The sequence below is a fragment of the Oncorhynchus mykiss genome, chromosome 22, assembly GCF_013265735.2.
Source record: "Oncorhynchus mykiss isolate Arlee chromosome 22, USDA_OmykA_1.1, whole genome shotgun sequence".
NCBI lineage: Eukaryota > Metazoa > Chordata > Actinopteri > Salmoniformes > Salmonidae > Oncorhynchus > Oncorhynchus mykiss.
The window spans coordinates 14,570,820-14,588,428 of NC_048586.1; the positions used below are offsets into that span (position 1 = coordinate 14,570,820).

The 17,609-nt window shown below is 39.7% G+C and overlaps 2 protein-coding genes across 3 annotated transcripts; one reads left to right on the plus strand and one right to left on the minus strand.

Moving 5' to 3' along the window:
• The first annotated feature begins 5 nt into the window (after window positions 1-5).
• cir1 (corepressor interacting with RBPJ, CIR1) lies at window positions 6-12,025 on the plus strand. 2 transcript variants are annotated; one of them, XM_036958800.1, is made up of 11 exons: window positions 6-351; window positions 1,387-1,481; window positions 1,726-1,799; window positions 1,924-1,937; window positions 4,355-4,407; window positions 4,499-4,547; window positions 7,550-7,667; window positions 8,626-8,732; window positions 10,782-10,867; window positions 11,015-11,652; window positions 11,743-12,025. In XM_036958800.1, exons 1-11 carry the CDS (start codon window positions 280-282, stop codon window positions 11,826-11,828), a joined length of 1,392 nt encoding a protein of 463 aa, XP_036814695.1. In that variant the 5' UTR covers window positions 6-279; the 3' UTR covers window positions 11,829-12,025. The 2 variants fall into 2 exon arrangements, with proteins under 2 accessions (XP_036814695.1, XP_021434684.2); XM_021579009.2 differs by having other exon boundaries at window positions 11,015-12,025.
• A 303-nt stretch (window positions 12,026-12,328) lies between these two features.
• Window positions 12,329-17,542, minus strand: sp9 (sp9 transcription factor). Its single transcript, XM_021579010.2, has 2 exons — window positions 17,411-17,542; window positions 12,329-16,834 (listed from the first exon to the last, which is right to left on the minus strand). Exons 1-2 carry the CDS (start codon window positions 17,429-17,431, stop codon window positions 15,542-15,544), a joined length of 1,314 nt encoding a protein of 437 aa, XP_021434685.1. The 5' UTR covers window positions 17,432-17,542; the 3' UTR covers window positions 12,329-15,541.
• Between the last annotated feature and the right edge of the window lie 67 nt (window positions 17,543-17,609).

Consider the following 17,609-nt stretch of genomic DNA (forward strand, 5'->3'; position numbering starts at 1 on the left):
TACCACAGTCACAAATTAATAATATCGTAAAAATGAATGAAAACAATTTTTTTTATTTTTGCTCTTAATTCATGGTTAGGCATAAGATCCACAGTGTGGTTAATATTAGGGTTAAAGTTAAGTTGAAATCACATTTTAAGAAGAATAAATTCTACAAATATGCGGGGTTTATCACTTTGTGGCTGTGGTAACTAGTAACGAGAGTTTTGTTTTTGTCAGGACGAGTTTGACAACATTTCGCATTTAATCCCCTAGCTAGCGAACTAATATTCTTCAATCATGGGGAAGTCTTTTGCTAATTTTATGTGCAAGAAAGATTTTCACCCTGCATCTAAGTCAAATATAAAAAAGGTAAGTGGCAAATCTTTGGTATAGATTTGCTCACCAGGAAGTAACTAGCTTGGTTAGCTAACTGACGTATATAACCTCATTTGGATTTAGCAAGCTAACAGTTATCTAGCTAGCTGAAGAAAATGTATTTCCAATTTGAACGTATCACATCTAGATGTTATTTACTTATACGAATAATGATCTCTAGCTAGCTACTATAGGCATATAGTTTCGTTAAATCAGTAAGCTAACATTGGCAAGCCAGTATGACGCTAGCTAGCTAACAAATCAAATTGTACGTTATTGGTCACATACACATGGTTAGCAGATTTTAATGCGAGTGTAGAGAAATGCTTGTGCTTCTAGTACCGAAAATCCAGTAATATCTAACAAGTAATCTAACAATTCCACAACTACCTAATACACACAAATCTAAAGGGATGGAATAAGAATATGTACATATAAATATGTGGATTAGCAATGACCGAGCAGCGTAGGCAAGATGCAATAGATAATATAAAATACAGTATTAACATGAGATGAGTATGTAAGATATGTAAACATTATTACAGTGGCCTCTGCAGTGGCCTCAGCGCCCTCTGCTGTTTCCTGAAGTCCACAATCATCTCCTTTGTTTTGTTGATGTTGAGTGAGATTTTCCTGACACCACACTCTAAGTGCCCCCACCTCCTCCCTGTAGGTTGTCTAGTCGTTGTTGGTAATCAAGCCCACTACTGTTGTGTCGTCTGCAAACTTGATGATTGAGTTGGAGGCGTGCATGGCCACGCAGTCATGGGTGAACAGGGAGTACAGGAGGGGGGCTGAGCACACACCCTTGTGGGGCCCCAGTGTTGAGGATCAGCGAAGTGGAGTTGTTTCCGACCTTCACCACCTGGGGGCTAACAACAGTTATTGACTAGCACATTAGCTAGCTAACTACATTATGTAACATTCAGAAAGATAGCTAGCTAGCTATGTCCCATAGATACAGTGCGTTTACTAGGATACAAATATGACTTGGCTATTCTCAATGTTATCCATTTTACCATTGTACAGGTATGGATAGCAGAGCAGAAATTAACATTCGAGAAGAAGAAGCAGGAGGACCTCATGAATTCTTACCTAAAAGAACAAGACACCTACAACAACAGGTGGGTTACAGATATTCCTGAGGATCTGTGGCTGCATAACATGATCCGGATACTTGGATCTCAATTATGCCTTTACATAGGACCTCTTATTAGTCTCTCATTATTTAACCACTGGAAGTTGGTGTACTTGTCATATAAATGTATACCTAAATGTTGTATTGTGTAAAATCACAGCTCTAATTGATCACATAACCGATTGAAACCCGTTGTCTGACGTTTCGGCTGTTAAAACCTTTCTCCTTAGACTGTTGATGGGAGATGATCGTGTGAAAAATGGTCTCAACTTCATGTATGAAGCGCCACCTGGGGCAGACAAAGGTAACTACATCAATCCTGGTTCTGCTCCTTTAGATGGGCATTTTTTCACCATACAAAACAAACCATATGACTTTCCACTGATCTCTGCTCTCTTTTCTCACGCACTCTCCACTCCACTGAGAAGAAGAGACCAAAGAGGTAAGCACCTCATGTTTAAAATCCCTCTCTTGTTTAGAGGCTTCTCTAAGAAAGCCTTCTCTAAGAAAGCATTAATACACTGAACAAAAATAAACAACATGTACATTGGTCTCATTTTTCATGAGCTGAAATAAAAGATCCCCACATTTTTTCATATGCACAAAAATATTTTTACTCCACCAAATTTTGTGCACAAATTTGTTTCACATATCTGTTAGTGAGCATTTCTCATTTGCCAAGATAATCCATCTACCTGACTAGTGTGGCATATCAAGAAGCTGATTAAACAGCATGGTCATTACTAAAGGTCGACCGATTATGATTTTTCCATGCCGATACCGATTATTGGAGGACCAAAAAAGGCAGATACTGATTAATCGGCCAATTTATAAAAAATAAAAAATTTTTTTTTTTATTTGTAATAATGACAATTACAACAATACTGAATGAACACTTACTTTAACTTAATATAATACATCAATAAAATAAATTTACCCTCAAGTAAATAATGAAACATGTTCAATTTGGTTTAAATAATGCAAAAACAAAGTGTTGGAGAAGAAAGTAAAAGTGCCATGTAAGAAAGCTAACGTTTAAGTTCCTTGCTCAGAACATGAGAACATATGAAAGCTGGTGGTTCCTTTTAACATGAGTCTTCAATATTCCCAGGTAAGAAGTTTTAGGTTGTAGTTATTATAGCACTATTTCTCTCTATACCAGTTGTATTTCATTAACCTTTGACTATTGGATGTTCTTATAGGCACTTTAGTGTTGCCAGTGTAACAGTATAGCTTCCGTCCCTCTCCTCGCTCCTACCTGGGCTCGAACCAGGAACACAACGACAACAGCCACCCTCGAAGCAGCGTTACCCATGCAGAGCAAGGGGAACAACCACTCCAAGTCTCAAAGCGAGTGACGTTTGAAACGCTATTAGCGGGGTGCGTGCTAACTAGCTGGCCAATTCACATCGGTTACACCAGCCTAATCTCGAGAGTTGATAGGCTTGAAGTCATAAACAGCTGCTGGCAAACTCACAAAAGTGCTGTTTGAATGAATGCTTACGAGCCTGCAGCTGCCAACTGTCGCTCAGTCAGACTGCTCTATCAAATCATAGACCTAGTTATAACATGATAACACACAAAAATACGAGCCTTAGGTCATTAATATGTTCGAATCCGGAAACTATCATCTCGAAAACAAAACGTTTATTATTTCAGTGAAAAACGGAACCGTTCCGTATTTTATCTAACGGGTGGCATCCATAAGTCTAAATATTCCTGTTACATTGCACAACCTTCAATGTTATGTCATAATTACGTAAAATTCTGGCAAATTGGGCGGCCCAAACTGTTGCATATACCCTGACTCTGCGCGCAATGAACGCAAGAGAAATGACACAATTTCACCTGGTTAATATTGCCTGCTAACCTGGATTTCTTTTAGCTAAATATGCAGGTTTAAAAATATACTTCTGTGTTGATTTTAAGAAAGACATTGATATTTATGTACACATTGGAGCAACGATACGCACCGCATCGATTATATGCAACGCAGGACACGCTAGATAAACTTGTAATATCATCAACCATGTGTAGTTAACTAGTGATTGATTGATTGTTTTTTATAAGATAAGTTTAATGCTAGCTAGCAACTTACCTTGGCTTACTGCATTCGTGTAACAGGCAGTCTCCTCGTGGAGTGCAATGTAAGCAGGTGGTTAGAGCATTGGACTAGTTAACTGTAAGGTTGCAAGATTGAATCCCCCGAGCTGACAAGGTGCTCAGGAGTAATTCTGTCTGCAATAAAGCCCTTCTGTGAGGAACAACACATTCTGATTGGCTGGATCTGTCTCCCCAGTGGGTGGACCTGGCTCCCAAGTGGGTGGGCCCATGCCCTCCCAGGTCCACCCATGGCTGCGCCCCTGCCCAGTCATGTGAAATCCATAGATTAGGGCCTAATGAATTTATTATAATTGACTGATTTCCTTCTATGGACTGTAACTTAGTAAAATCTTTGAAATTGTTCCATGTTGTGTTTAGATTTTTGTTCATTTATACTCTGGTAAATGTTGTAGATTTAAAGGCAAAAAGGTGTTGGTTTATTATTCAAATCACATTTTATTGGTCACATACACATGGTTAGCAGATGTTAATGCGAGTGTGGCAAAATGCTTGTGCTTCTAGTTCCAACAGTGCAGCAATATCTAACATGTAATCTAACAATTCCACAACAACTGCCTAATACACACATCTAAGTAAAGGAATATGTACAAATAAATATATGGATGAGCAATGACAGAGCGCCATAAACAAGATGCAATAGATGGTATCAAATACAGTATATACATATGAGATGAGTGATGCAAGATATGTAGGCATATCTTATTAATGTTCTATACGTTGTGTCTTCTCTTATAGGAAGGTGAATCAGAATACAAGTTTGAGTGGCAAAAGACGGCCCCTCGAGAGAAGTAAGTCTGTAATTGTGTTGATCGGTACAAACATTTAGATGACTTGAGTTTAAATGTATATTTGTTGATACTTTCTCTTTCATCTTTCTAGGTATGCCAAGGATGACATGGCTATTAGGGATCAACCATTTGGAATTCAGGTGAATATACACTACCGTTCAAAGGTTTTAGAACATCTACTCATTCAAGGGTTTTTCATTATTTTGTATATTTTCTACATTGTAGAATAATAGTGAACAAGACGTCAAAACTATGGGGTCATGTGGTAACCCAAAAAAGTGTTAGACAAATCAATATTTCATGCAGTCTCCTCTGAACAGTTGATGTTGCGATGTCTGTTACTTGAACTCTGTGAAGCATTTATTTGGGCTGCAATCTGAGCTGCAGTTAACCTCTAGGGTATCCAGTGAGATTGCAGAGCGCCAAATTCAAATACAGAAATACTCATTATAAAAATTCAGAAAACAAAACATATTTTACATAGGTTTAAAGATTAACTTCTTGTGGATCCAACCACGGTGTCAGATTTTTAAAATGCTGTACGGCGAAAGCATATCTTACGATTATTTGAGAACATAGCCCAGCAGACAAATAATTACAAACAGTAACCAGCCAAGTAGAAGAGTTACACAAGTCAGAAGTAGAGATAAAATTAATCCCTTACCTTTGATCTTCGTATGGTTGCAGTCAGGAGACATTCATTTACTCAATAAATGTTCCTTTTGTTCGATATAGTCTCTTTATATCCAAAAAACCTCAGTTTTGTTTGCATGTTTTCTTCTGTAATCCACAGGCTCAAACGCAGTCAAAACAGGCAGACAAAAAAATCAAAATTGTATCCGTAAAGTTCATAGAAACATGTCAAACGATGTTTATATTCAATCCTCAGGTTGTTTTTAGCCTACATGATCTATAATATTTCAACCGGACAATAACTTTGTCAATATAAAAGGTATAAAATATAAATATATAAAAGGTATACAAGAAAGGCACTCTCTCGGAATTGCGAATGAAAAAGCTGTGACACTGTAGGGTCCACTCATTCAGACTGGTCTTACTCCCTCATTTATCAGAATACAGGCCTGAAACCATTTCTAAAGACTGTTAACGTCTAGTGGAAGGTATAGGAACTGCAATTTGAGTCCTATGTCAATGGATACTGTAATGGCATTGAAAAGAAAACTACTTCCTGAATGGATTTTTCTCCGATTTTCGCCTGCCAAATCAGTTCTGTTATACTCAGACACTATTTGATTTGTTTTGGAAACTTTAGAGTGTTTTCTATCCAAATCTACCAGTTATATGCATATCATATCTTCTGGGCCCGAGTAGCAGGCTGTTTAATTTGTGCATGCTTTTCATCCAAAATTCCGAATGCTGCCACCTACCCTAGAGAAGTTAACTTCTTAGGGATCAAATCTCATTAACGGGATTGATTTGACAACATCCGGTGAAATTCAAATTAAATTACTATAAATATTCAACTTTCATGAAATCACACATTCAATACACCAAATTAATCCAGCCAACGTGTCAGATTTCAAAAAGGCTTTACGGCGAAAGCAAACCATGCGATTATCTGAGGATAGCACCCCACCAAACAAACACATGACTTTCATATTTCAACCCGCCGGGAGCGACACAACACTCAGGATTATCGATATAATTCATGCCTTACCTTTGAATATCTTCTTTTTTTGGCACTCCAAAATGTCCCATAAATATCAAACTTTCCTTTTGTTCGATAAATTCCGTCGTTATATATCCAAAATGTCAATTTTATTTGGCGCATTTGATCCAGAAAAACACTGGTTCCAACTCACGTAACATGACTACAAAATATCTAGTAAGTTACCTGTAAACTTATTCCAAACATTTCAAACAACTTTCCTAATACAACTTTAGGTATTTTTAACGTAAATAATCAATCAAATTTAAGATGGGATAAACTGTGTTCAATACATGACGAAAACAAAGTGGAGCGTGCTTTCAGGTCACGCGCCTCTAACAAGCAGTACACTTCACTCGGCCCTCGTTCTGAACTGCACTACTACTTCATTACACAAAGGAAAAACATCAACCAAGTTCTAAAGACTGTTGACATCTAGTGGAAGTGATAGGAACTGCAAGCAAGTGCCTTAGAAATCCAGATCCCCATAGAAAACCCATTGAAAAGAGTGAAAAAAATCCTGGATGGTTTGTCCTCAGGGTTTCACCTGCCGAATAAGTTATGTTATACTCACAGACATCATTCAAACAGTTTTAGAAACTTCAGTGTTTTCTATCCAAATCTACTAATAATATGCAAATCCTATCTTCTGGGCCTGAGTAGCAGGCAGTTTACTTTGGGCACACTTTTCATTCGGACGTGAAAATATCGCCCCCTAGCCTTAAGAAGTTTTAAAGTAATGATGGACTGTCGTTTCTCTTTGCTTATTTGAGCTGTTCTTGCCATAATATGGACTTGGTCTTTAACCAAATAGTGCCATATTCTGTATACCACCCCTACCTTGTCACAATGCAACTGATTGGCTCAAATGCATTAAGAAGATAATATATTCCACAAATAAATTTTTAACAAGGCACACCTGTTAATTGAAATGCATTCCAGGTGACTACCTCATGAAGCTGTTTGAGAAATTGAAATTCCAAGAGTGTGCAAAGCTGGCAAGGGTGGCTACTTTGAATATTCTGAATTCTAACAGTTATTTAACACTTTTTTTTGGTTACCACATGATTCCATATGTGTTATTTCATAGTTTTGATGTCTTCCCTATTTTTCTACAATGTAGACAATAGTAAAAAATAAAATGATAAATAAAGGCTTGGAATGAGTAGGTGTGTCCCAACTTTTGACTGGTTGTGTCTGTGTGTGTGAACCTTTTTATAATAGATTAATGTGCCCATTTATGTTTAATTTAACTATTGATAACAATCTGCTGTTTTAATATCATCATCGTCAGCGCTAAATACTCTTCTGTTAACAAACGTGTGTTGGAATTTGACACTTGGTGGCGCTAAAGGAAAAGGATCATGTTGAACTGGGGATCACAATGTGTTTATTTACGTTACGTCATGCATTATAGGTATGAGTGATGGACTGAATGGATGTAAGTTCAGTCTAATCACCTGTGATTCTCAGGTTCGCAACGTGAGATGCATCAAGTGTCACAAATGGGGCCATGTGAATACAGACAGAGAGTGCCCTCTCTTCGGCCTGTCTGGGATCAATGCCAGCGCTGCACCCACAGAGGAAGCAGGTACAAAAAACAATCTGTTTTTAATTGACCTATCAGGGTAAGTAGAGGTTAAAAAAAAGTTAGCCGGCTGGTAATTATGAATAGTATTTCACAGACGTAATGGTTTATGAAGAATTCATATTTTCATTCTCAACGACAAAATTATATCTTCTTCACCAATTCCTTTGAAATAATTTGAATAAAGAACTTGTATGATGCACCTATGGCGCACAAAAAAATTATAGAATAATTTGTCTAATAGAATATAATTCACTATTACATTGTATATTTGTGAAAAGTCTATACTAGAGCTGGGACAATAAATTGAATTATCGATACCAAATACTTTTGCATTTTGCTGATTTGGTTCATTATGATAAGTAGCCTATATAGAGAAATGTGAAGTTTGAAATGAAATCCGTTTGCTAATATGGGTGATTTGTTAATAGGACAACTGATGGCTACAGCCCTCAAACTAGCAGTAGTAGTTTAAATTATAATTTTAAAATCTGTGGTGCACATTGTTATAAACTTATCGTTCTATTTGTTATCGTGTCAATTCAGGCAGTTTATTGCAATGTGGATTTTTGTAAATATCACCCAGCTCTAGTCTGTACCATGTAGCAGTAGTTGCCATCGTTCCTGGTGTCCTGTGGAGCTGATTCTGACTGCTACAATCAGGAAGTGGATTAGTCAAGTAATGTTTACCGTGGGACAGTCCTGTGAATGGCATTGATAGTGTAGGCCATAATGGAGCCCCTCCTGTGCTGGGAGAAAAATGAAAGTATTGTGTATTCTGATTCCCCTAACCACTGCTTTGGGAGAATGATATTGTATGATTTGCTCAACCAAAAGACGAGTGAGTTGATTTGGTATACCTTTCTGTTAACAAAGCCACCCCTGAATTCCCCACTGTGGAGGCCGTGGTAGATGTGGTCAGACATCAATGGGACTTTGAGGCTGTGATTTGTGCTAACAGGTCCGTCAATGCACCCCTCTGAGTTAATGGCGGAGATGCGGAACAGTGGATTTGCCCTGAAGAAATGTGTCCTTGGGAGAAATTCTACTGTTTGTGATCCATCGCAGGTAATCTTCTGTTCATCTTCTCCCCCTGAAGAAAAACACCAACAATACCCATGGCAAATCCCTGGTCTAAATGTGATTGCTGCAAACTGCCCAATTATCAGAGTAAACCAAACCACTATTCCAGTCGCTTCAAGTTTAACATTAGTCTCATCACATGTGACCAATTGACTAACTGTGGAAATTATAGGATTGTTGCAACACAAGATGCGGTGGTATATATAATGAACAAAAATATTAACGGAACATGTAAAGTGTTGGTCCCATGTTTCATGAGCTGAAATAAAATATCCCAGAGATTTTCCATATACACTAAAAGCTTATTTCTCTCAAATGTTGAGCACAAATTTGTTTACATCCCTGTTAGTGAGAAATTTGCCGTTGCCAAGATAATCCATTCACCTGACAGGCGTGGCATATCAAGAAGCTGATTAAAGTATCATTACACAGGTGCACCTTGTGCTGGGGACAATAAAATACCACTCTAAAATGTGCAGTTTTGTCACACAACACAATGCCACAGATGTCTCAAGTTTTGAGGGAGTGTACAAATGGAATGCTGACTGCAGGAATGTCCACCAGAGCTGTTGCCAGAAATGGTTAATTTCTCTACCATTAGTCGCCTCAACATCGTTTTAGAGAATTTGACCGTACATACAACGGGCCTCACAATCGCAGACCATGCCAGCCCAGGGCTTCCACATCCATCTTCTTCACCTGTGGGATCGTCTGAGACCAGCGACCCGGACAGCTGATGAAACTGTGGGTTTGCACAACCAAAGACGTTCAGCACAAACTGTCAAACCGTCTTGGGAAAGCTCATTTGCGTTCTCGTCGTCCTCACCCGGGTCTTGACCTGACTGCAGTTCGGCATCGTAACCGACTTCAGTGGGCAAATGCTCACCTTCAATGGCCAGTTGGAGAAGTGAACTCTTCACGGATGAATCCCGGTTTCAACTGTACTGGGCAGATGGCAGACAGAATGTATGGCATCGTGTGGGTGAGCGGTTTGCTGTTGTGAACAGAGTGCCCCATGGTGGGGTTATGGGTTGGGCAGGCTTAAGCACTTGACAACAAACACAATTGCATTTTATTGATGGCAATTTCAATGCACAGAGATACCGTGACGAGATCCTGAGGCCCATTGTCGTGCCATTAATCTGCCGCCATCACCTCATGTTGCAGCTGTAACGGATGTGAAATAGCTAGCTAGTTAGCGGTGGTGCGTGCTAAATAGCGTTTCAATCGGTGACGTCACTTGCTCTGAGACCTTGAAGCAGTGGTTCCCCTTGCTCTGCAAGGGCCACGGCTTTTGTAGAGCGATGGGTAACGATGCTTCGTGGGTGACTGTTGTTGATGTGTGCAGAGGGTCCCTGGTTCGCACCCGGGTATGGGCGAGGGGACGGTCTAAAGTTATACTGTTACACAGCATGAAAATGCACGGCCCCATGTTGCAGGATCTGTACATAAATCCTAGAAGCTGAAAATGCCCCAGTTCTTCCATGGCCTGCATACTCAACAGACTTGTCAACCATTGAGCATGTTTGAGATGCTCTGGATCGTCGTGTATGACGGCGTGTTCCAGTTCTTGACAATATCCAGCAACTTCACACAGCCATTGAAGAGGAGTGGGACAACATTCCACAGGCCACGATCAACAGCCTGATCAACTCCATGCGAAGGAGATGTGTCGTGCTGCATGAGTCAAATGGTGCTCACACCAGATACTGACTGGTTTTCTGATCCACGCCCTTATCTGTGACCAATAGATGCATATCTGTATTCCTAGTCATGTGAAATCTGTAGATTAGGGCCTAATGAATTTATTTCAATTGACAGATTTTTTTTTTCCCTTATGAACCTCAGTAAAAGTCTTTTGAAATTGTTGCATTTGTATTTTTGTTCAGCAGATGTTATTCTTGTCTTACTTGCTTCCTCTAACCATTTGTGACATATCTTCTACATGAAATGTATATGCACGCTTAGTTAGTGTTTGCTCTTGAATTATCTTGAATTGTGTTTGACTTATTGTTCATTGTTTTCCTGCTACAGGAGTATGTCGCCAGTGAAGAAGAGGAGGATCCGGAGGTTGAATTCCTGAAGTCGTTGACTACTAAACAGAAAGAGAAGCTCCTCCGGTAGGAGAGCATTCATTCATAGATTTAGTTGTTTTGGATGAAAGTATGCTCATTGTAAAATAAGACACAGGATGATTCATTCAAAAATAAAAGTAAACGTGATCTACTAAAAAAATATATATTGTCTTTCTTTTTTTTTTTTTAAAGGAAACTGGATCGTCTAGAAAAGAAGGAGAAGAAGAAAGAGAAGAAGGGCAAAAAGCAGAAGAAGAGGAGGAGTAAAGGAAAGCAGAAGAAGCATGATAGTGATAGCTCCAGTGACAGTAGCAGCAGCAGTGATGGTGACAGTGACTCAGACTCTGACAGCAACTCTAAGAGCCAGAAGAAAAAGAAGAAGAAGAGGAAGGACAAGAGAAAGGACTCCTGTTGTGATAACATGAAGAGTGAGGGACAAGTCAACAGTAAGACCAAGGCCGCCTCTCACAGGAGCAGGTCACGGAGCCCAACCTCCAGACCGAAACGGCACGAAGACGATACCAGAGAGAAGAAACAAACGAGGGCTGAGCCAGGCAGGAGCGAGGGCAGAAAGTACAGTCCAGAGAGAAAGATGAGGGTGGAAGAACGTCAGGAGAGACACAGACATGACAGCAGGGAGAGGCAGAAAACCAGCTGCAGCTCCCAGCCTGGCCCAGAAGGAAGCAGGAGCCGTGAGAGAGGTAAAGACCAGGTTCACAGTAGGGATGAGGGGAAAAGTAGACGAGAGAGGAATAGGAGCAGAGATGGAGCGAAGGATAAAGCAGCAAAAGAGAGGAGTAGAAGCCACGAGAGAGGGAGAGAGAGGGGAGGTAAAGAGAGGAGTGGAAGCCACGAGAGAGGGAGAGAGAGGGGAGGTAAAGAGAAGAGTAGAAGCCACGAGAGAGGGAGAGAGAGGGGAGGTAAAGAGAGGAGTAGAAGCAGGAGTATGGGCCGAGGGAGGGAGAAAAGAGCCAGAAGCCGAGATAGAGCTCAGAGAAAGCGCTAAACTGTGAGAGTAGACAATCTTACAAAGTGGGACAGTAATGGCATACCTTTTTATTTTGCTGGCCTATAAACAAAGTTAATCTTTTTCCACACGAACGTGTAATGTTTTCAATGTTTTATGATGCTACTGTAAAATGTTGTTTTTTTTCTTTAAGTGTGGTCACTTTATTAAACATTAAACAACACATAGAAACCAAAGTTTTAGTAGCCTGCACAGTATTGGTCATTGGTCGTTTTGATGTTACCTGCTATTTGACTGCTACAGCATCATGAGAGCGAAGGCCCTCAAATGTTATTTTCCTCCACTAGAGGGCAGCAGTAGATGAAAAATAACTTGAACCACAGAAATATTTGTCACATTGTCTTGCATGCACTTCATGGTTGTCATTTTATTCATGATAACTCTGCAAAATACTAAAATAATATTATAGCAAATCGTAATGAAAATATTTTGGTTTGGTGAAAGTGTAACAACCCACTGGGCAATTTAAAAAAAAAATGTTTGAATCAATGTTATTTAAACAACAACATTATGTGACGTTGAACCAACGTCGAAAACTGATTGTCAAAGTAATGGATTTGGTATTTTTTTCACCCAACTTTTACCCTAAATCAAATGGCATGGTAAATTGTTTTGTTTATATCACATTAGTTGACAACTCAACCAAATGTAAATCAGAACTAGACATTACTGAACAAAACAAATTGTGTCTGTGCCCAGTGGGAAACTGTTATGTTCCCACATGCTTGTAACCGTGTTTCATCACATTTGTTACAAGTCTAGCCTAATTATGTAGCTTGTTTCACAATGGTATTTTGCAACAAGTGCCCTAAACAGGAGCATGGTTGACTAATGACATTCAATCTCTTGAGTGTTCAGTAGCCTATGCGATCCATATGAGTATGCCTGCATACGTGATTAGTGTGTAGAACTCAAGTTTGTTTCAAATGTTTAACACTGAAGACCCAATTCCGAATTGAAGTCGATGCATGTAATTTTACCTTTAGTGTAAAACTCAATGCATGATTTACACAACACTGCGTGCCTATTGGCCTTTAGATATTACTTGTAAGCTGCCTGCATGACAAGATCACCATGATGGACAAAACCGAAGAAACCATGAGGTCATTGGGGTTCATTTGACCTAATGAACAGTGTAACCTACGAGTCCGTATTTGTTTGGGAGCCATATATTTTTGGAAAAGCCATAGCAATTAGCTTAGATGGATAACTAATGTCGATATGATATGCTTTGATCATTCCTGATAAAAAAAAGTCGAGAATTACTTGCACGTTTTGTTTCAGTCGCTTCAGATTTGTATATTCTGTGTAGCCAATTTACCTCCAATAATGCAGGGAGGTGTGCATCTATAAGCCTATACTTCAAATGCTTTAGGCTATCCAATTGGTTTGATTAATTGTAATTTTGTCATTATCACAAGAAAAATATTTTTGCCATCTTCCATTGTGAGATGACGGACATTGTTTTTACCCTGGGGACGAGGAGAATGGCGTGAGCCCTTTAGCAGCGAAATGTGTCCCGTAACGTCGCACTGGTTCTCTTCTTTGATCTCTCTCTTTTATTGTGGCTTGAAAACAAAGATGACTTCTGCCTAATGCTCAGTGAGAGGGCATTCCAGGGAAAGCAACAAAGCGCTAACTGACAGCACTTACTGTCCGCAACACCAGGCGTCTCTCTCCCAAAAGCATTTGGACGCACTTATCGTTTTGATTTGAACCACCTATTGTAGCCATATAATTGCAAACTATGTTAATGATTTACAGTATAATACTAAATGTTTTATGAAAAATATTTTCCAGAAGAAGAAAAAATAACATCAGAAAGTCACTGCAAATAAACAGCTAATTTATAATTTAAAAAATAAGCACACTTGCAACTGCGGGTTGCATTGATGTATTATTTGTTAGTCTATATTATAGTAGCCTGATTTTGAATGGGTCTATTTTATTTTAAATCATGCCTGCGCATTTAAAATGTCACATTGATATTAAATGCTAAATATATGATATATGCCTTTGTTTTTTTTAGGCATTTTAGTCTTCAGTTTTAGTTGTTTATTCGTGAACTCAAATTTGGTGATCATTATAGAACATGTCAATGTTATTTTTGGTCGTTATTTTCCTGATCTCTCTCTTTTAAACCCAGCCACACAAAAGGAAATGAAAATAATTTCCCTCCATTGCCTTCTGGTCAATTGAACTTCCTCTTCATGAAGAGGTTGTCTGGATGAGATGCCTCTCCCTAATGTATTCCCAGGCCTGGGCTCACGCTGTAATTATTCCCCGGGTTTTTCTTTGAGATCGGACGCTGCACTGGGTAAGCACAAAGAATTCAGAGAGCATCCTTGAACCCTTTCAGTACGGGGCCACTGATATTCAAATAACACGCAGGGACCATTTGACTGCGCCGCGACAAGAGCATTTCAAATTCAACATTTGCATATGGCTTTTTACCCCTTCTTCTTTCCTTTTTTTTTTTTTTTTTTAAACAGTTCCCATAACATCAAATCAAGTGTATAGTTTCTAGGAAAGCTTAGAGATGCTGTGTCCTTATTATTGGACTGCAATCTTTCCGTTTGACATGCAAATTAAAGCAGTTAATTTGGACAATTAAAATAAATATTCAGGAGTCCTTTTGTCATCAAAACCCCCTCGGAAGCCCCCAGATAAAGTAAAGCTGAACAAATGATTGTCTCGGAGATTAATCAGATATTTGATAAGACACGAATCCCTAATCGCAAATACAAGACACATGGGGGCTGCGATGTGCTCCAAGTCATAATTAATACCATTTAACACGATTTTCATTTGGGCATGAAATGTATTTTCCGGCCATTTACTATGCCTATTGATTTATTCCTCAGAGAGAATGCAAGTCTATGTGCGATTGCCTATATCAGCAATATATGATTGATTTGATGTAATGAACACTCTTGCTTATCTACATTTTACGTTTGGCAATCGTATTTATTTACGATCAAATCAATTACCCTTTTTCATCATTTATTTTAATTTGGAATAATGAAAACAAATATGGGACACAAGATAGTAAAACATTCCCATCACATGACTACTGCCTCAGATTTTACATCATTTTAATTATGACAAAATGAAAGGCTTGTACGTGTGATTTTATACAAGTAAACATTTATATATTTTTAGCAAAGAAATTAAATGGTTAACTGAATTTTTAAAAAGCTGTGTACATACATATCCACAAAGTGCGTTAAAAGTAAACTCCCTGAATTTCAGGATCCCAAACACGAATAAAACAATCATAATTAACATTTACATGAAAAGAACACATTGTTTGTTGCCAATATGTACAAGATGATGGCGACTCACATGGGCCAACCAAGTTCATTTCGGTTAACTTACCCCTTTTACGCACTGGTCCGTTTAAAATGTCCTCCAGCTCATTTTTAAGTTGACAGCTTTATAGTCATTTTCTTACAATAGCCTATAGAATAATTCTGCTTTTCGTTTGATGGTTAATAACGAGTTGAACATTCAATCAATATGGTGGTAAGATCTAATTATTTTTAGTTTTCAAATGCTTTGCCTAAAATAATTGTTTCCTCCAATACTGTCTCTCAAACCTTAGGCCCGTTTTTTATTACATGTGCCAGTTTTGATGCCTACTGGTCATTTGCTTTATAAAGTTGGTTTCGAAGTCATTCAAATAACAGCCTTCAGGGCTCGTCATGAGGAGATGGGTCCTTGATCGTGATTCTGGGGTTTACCCCGTCTAAAATGAGTTCTGGGGACTCGGACCTGGGGGTCTCCAGGTTACTGGTGTCGGTGTCACTGTCGCTTCCCTTTTTACCTTCTCCACCGCCGGCAGTGTGGGTTTTAATGTGCTTGCTCAAATGGTCGCTCCTCATAAAGCGCTTGTTGCAGACTGGGCAAGCAAACCTTTTCTCACCGGTGTGGGTACGGAGGTGTCTCTGAAGTTCATCTGATCTTGTAAACCTTTTGCCACAAAAAAGCCAATTGCAGACAAAGGGCCGCTCGCCAGTATGCCATCTCAAATGGGCTTTAAGGTGAGAGGTTTTGCCATACACCTTACCGCAGCCAGGAATGTGACAACTGTGAAGTCCTTTCCTCCGTAGGCTGGCCCCTGCAGGCCCGAGCCGCTCAGCCTCCTGACAGTTCGGACAGTCGCATGTGGCTCTGCCGGAGTACCTCCTGGATGACCTTGAGGAACCAGAACTGGAACCTGAAATCATAGCGTTGGCGGCAGAGGCGTCCGTGTATGATGGAATGACTGTTTTGAATCCCTCTTGTGTTAATAGGTGTTGGCCAGTTGATAGGAGATGAGATGCCGTGGGACTTATACCGGTTGAGCTGAATGCCGAGTGTGTCAAAGTGGAGAAGTCAGGGTTATAGCCACTGAGCTGAGAGTGTATGGCTTGGGGGGTCCCGGAATGCAGGGAGGTCTGCAGTGAGCTTGCAGGGTTCTGGACCTCGAGCCATGAGCCAGGGTTGGCGTGAACGTCCCACCACGCGGACGCTCCGTTCGTAACATCGCCCGAGATGGTTGAATGGAAACCAGACTTGTACCACGACTCATACGGATGTGCCATCCCTACCCTCGGATACAGGGTTTCTGCTGATGTGTGGACTTTGGAGATGAAGGCGGATTGCCCAGACTCTTGGGACGAAATGCTCGCAGAGTTGGAAAACAGACTGCTGTACTCTGTGGAAAACGCAGAGGAGGTCGGGGAGGTGGAGGCTAAGCAGAACGCGCTGTTGCCTGTGCCAGTAGTTGATGTTAGTCCGGTCGATCCGCGGCTTGTTGCTACAGTGAATCCAGGGAGACTGGATCCCAAGTTGCAACTAGAGGAGGTTCTTTTCCAAGGATGAAATCCGCCTTTTGAAAACGCACTGGAATCAGGTAGAGTGGTAAGGGGACTGGTATTGCCAATTTTGTTACAAGTAGCAGCCAGCATAGCTAGAGGGGTAGTTCCAAATCGTGGTTCTTCCTGTAAAGAGATGAATATCTGTATTTAGAACATTGCAAGCAATGAAAATAATATAGCCTACATGTATTTGCTAGAAGTATACTTTGCGTCTGCCTATGTGATCACCAACCGTTCGGTTGTCATGCTTGTTTGGATAGCAATTATTGCAGGCTACAAAATTATTTACCGTAATAATGGATAAAAAATTGAATTTACTGAAATGTTTTATTCGTAAAGAGTGTATCAAAATGTGACCCAAATATCCACTGAACCAAATAAACAGCCACAATCATCGAGGATATACAGTAATGTCACTCAGTTGACTGCGTGTCTCGAAAGTTTGCTCACAATGTTGGGTATAGCCTATTATTGAAAGTTGGCAAAAGCTACAATTCTTTTGATTGAGGAAAGTGGTCTATAAACCGATATGAGTCACGATGTTCAACATATAAACAAGCAGTTTAAATACCTATGACCAACAAAGCTGAAGGATTAAACAACATTGACCACAAACTTCTTAGAAAGCGACAAAGTATAAAGCCTACTTTCACGCATGTTTTACGCATTGAATTGAAAACGAATATTGTGTCGCCTTACCCCAAGTATAGACGTAGCCATATCCAGGGCCTTTGCTATGTTGAATTGGTCAAAATTCTGCAATAGTGTACTTTTCCAATTCGACTCAGGCACTGTGCTTTTTCGTAGTCACACGATTTCTCTCTTGGCTCGGAGCTCCTACACTACCTAGTTGTAGAGAGCGCGTTCTTTGAAGTACAGCTGGCAAGAGCAAGCAGCC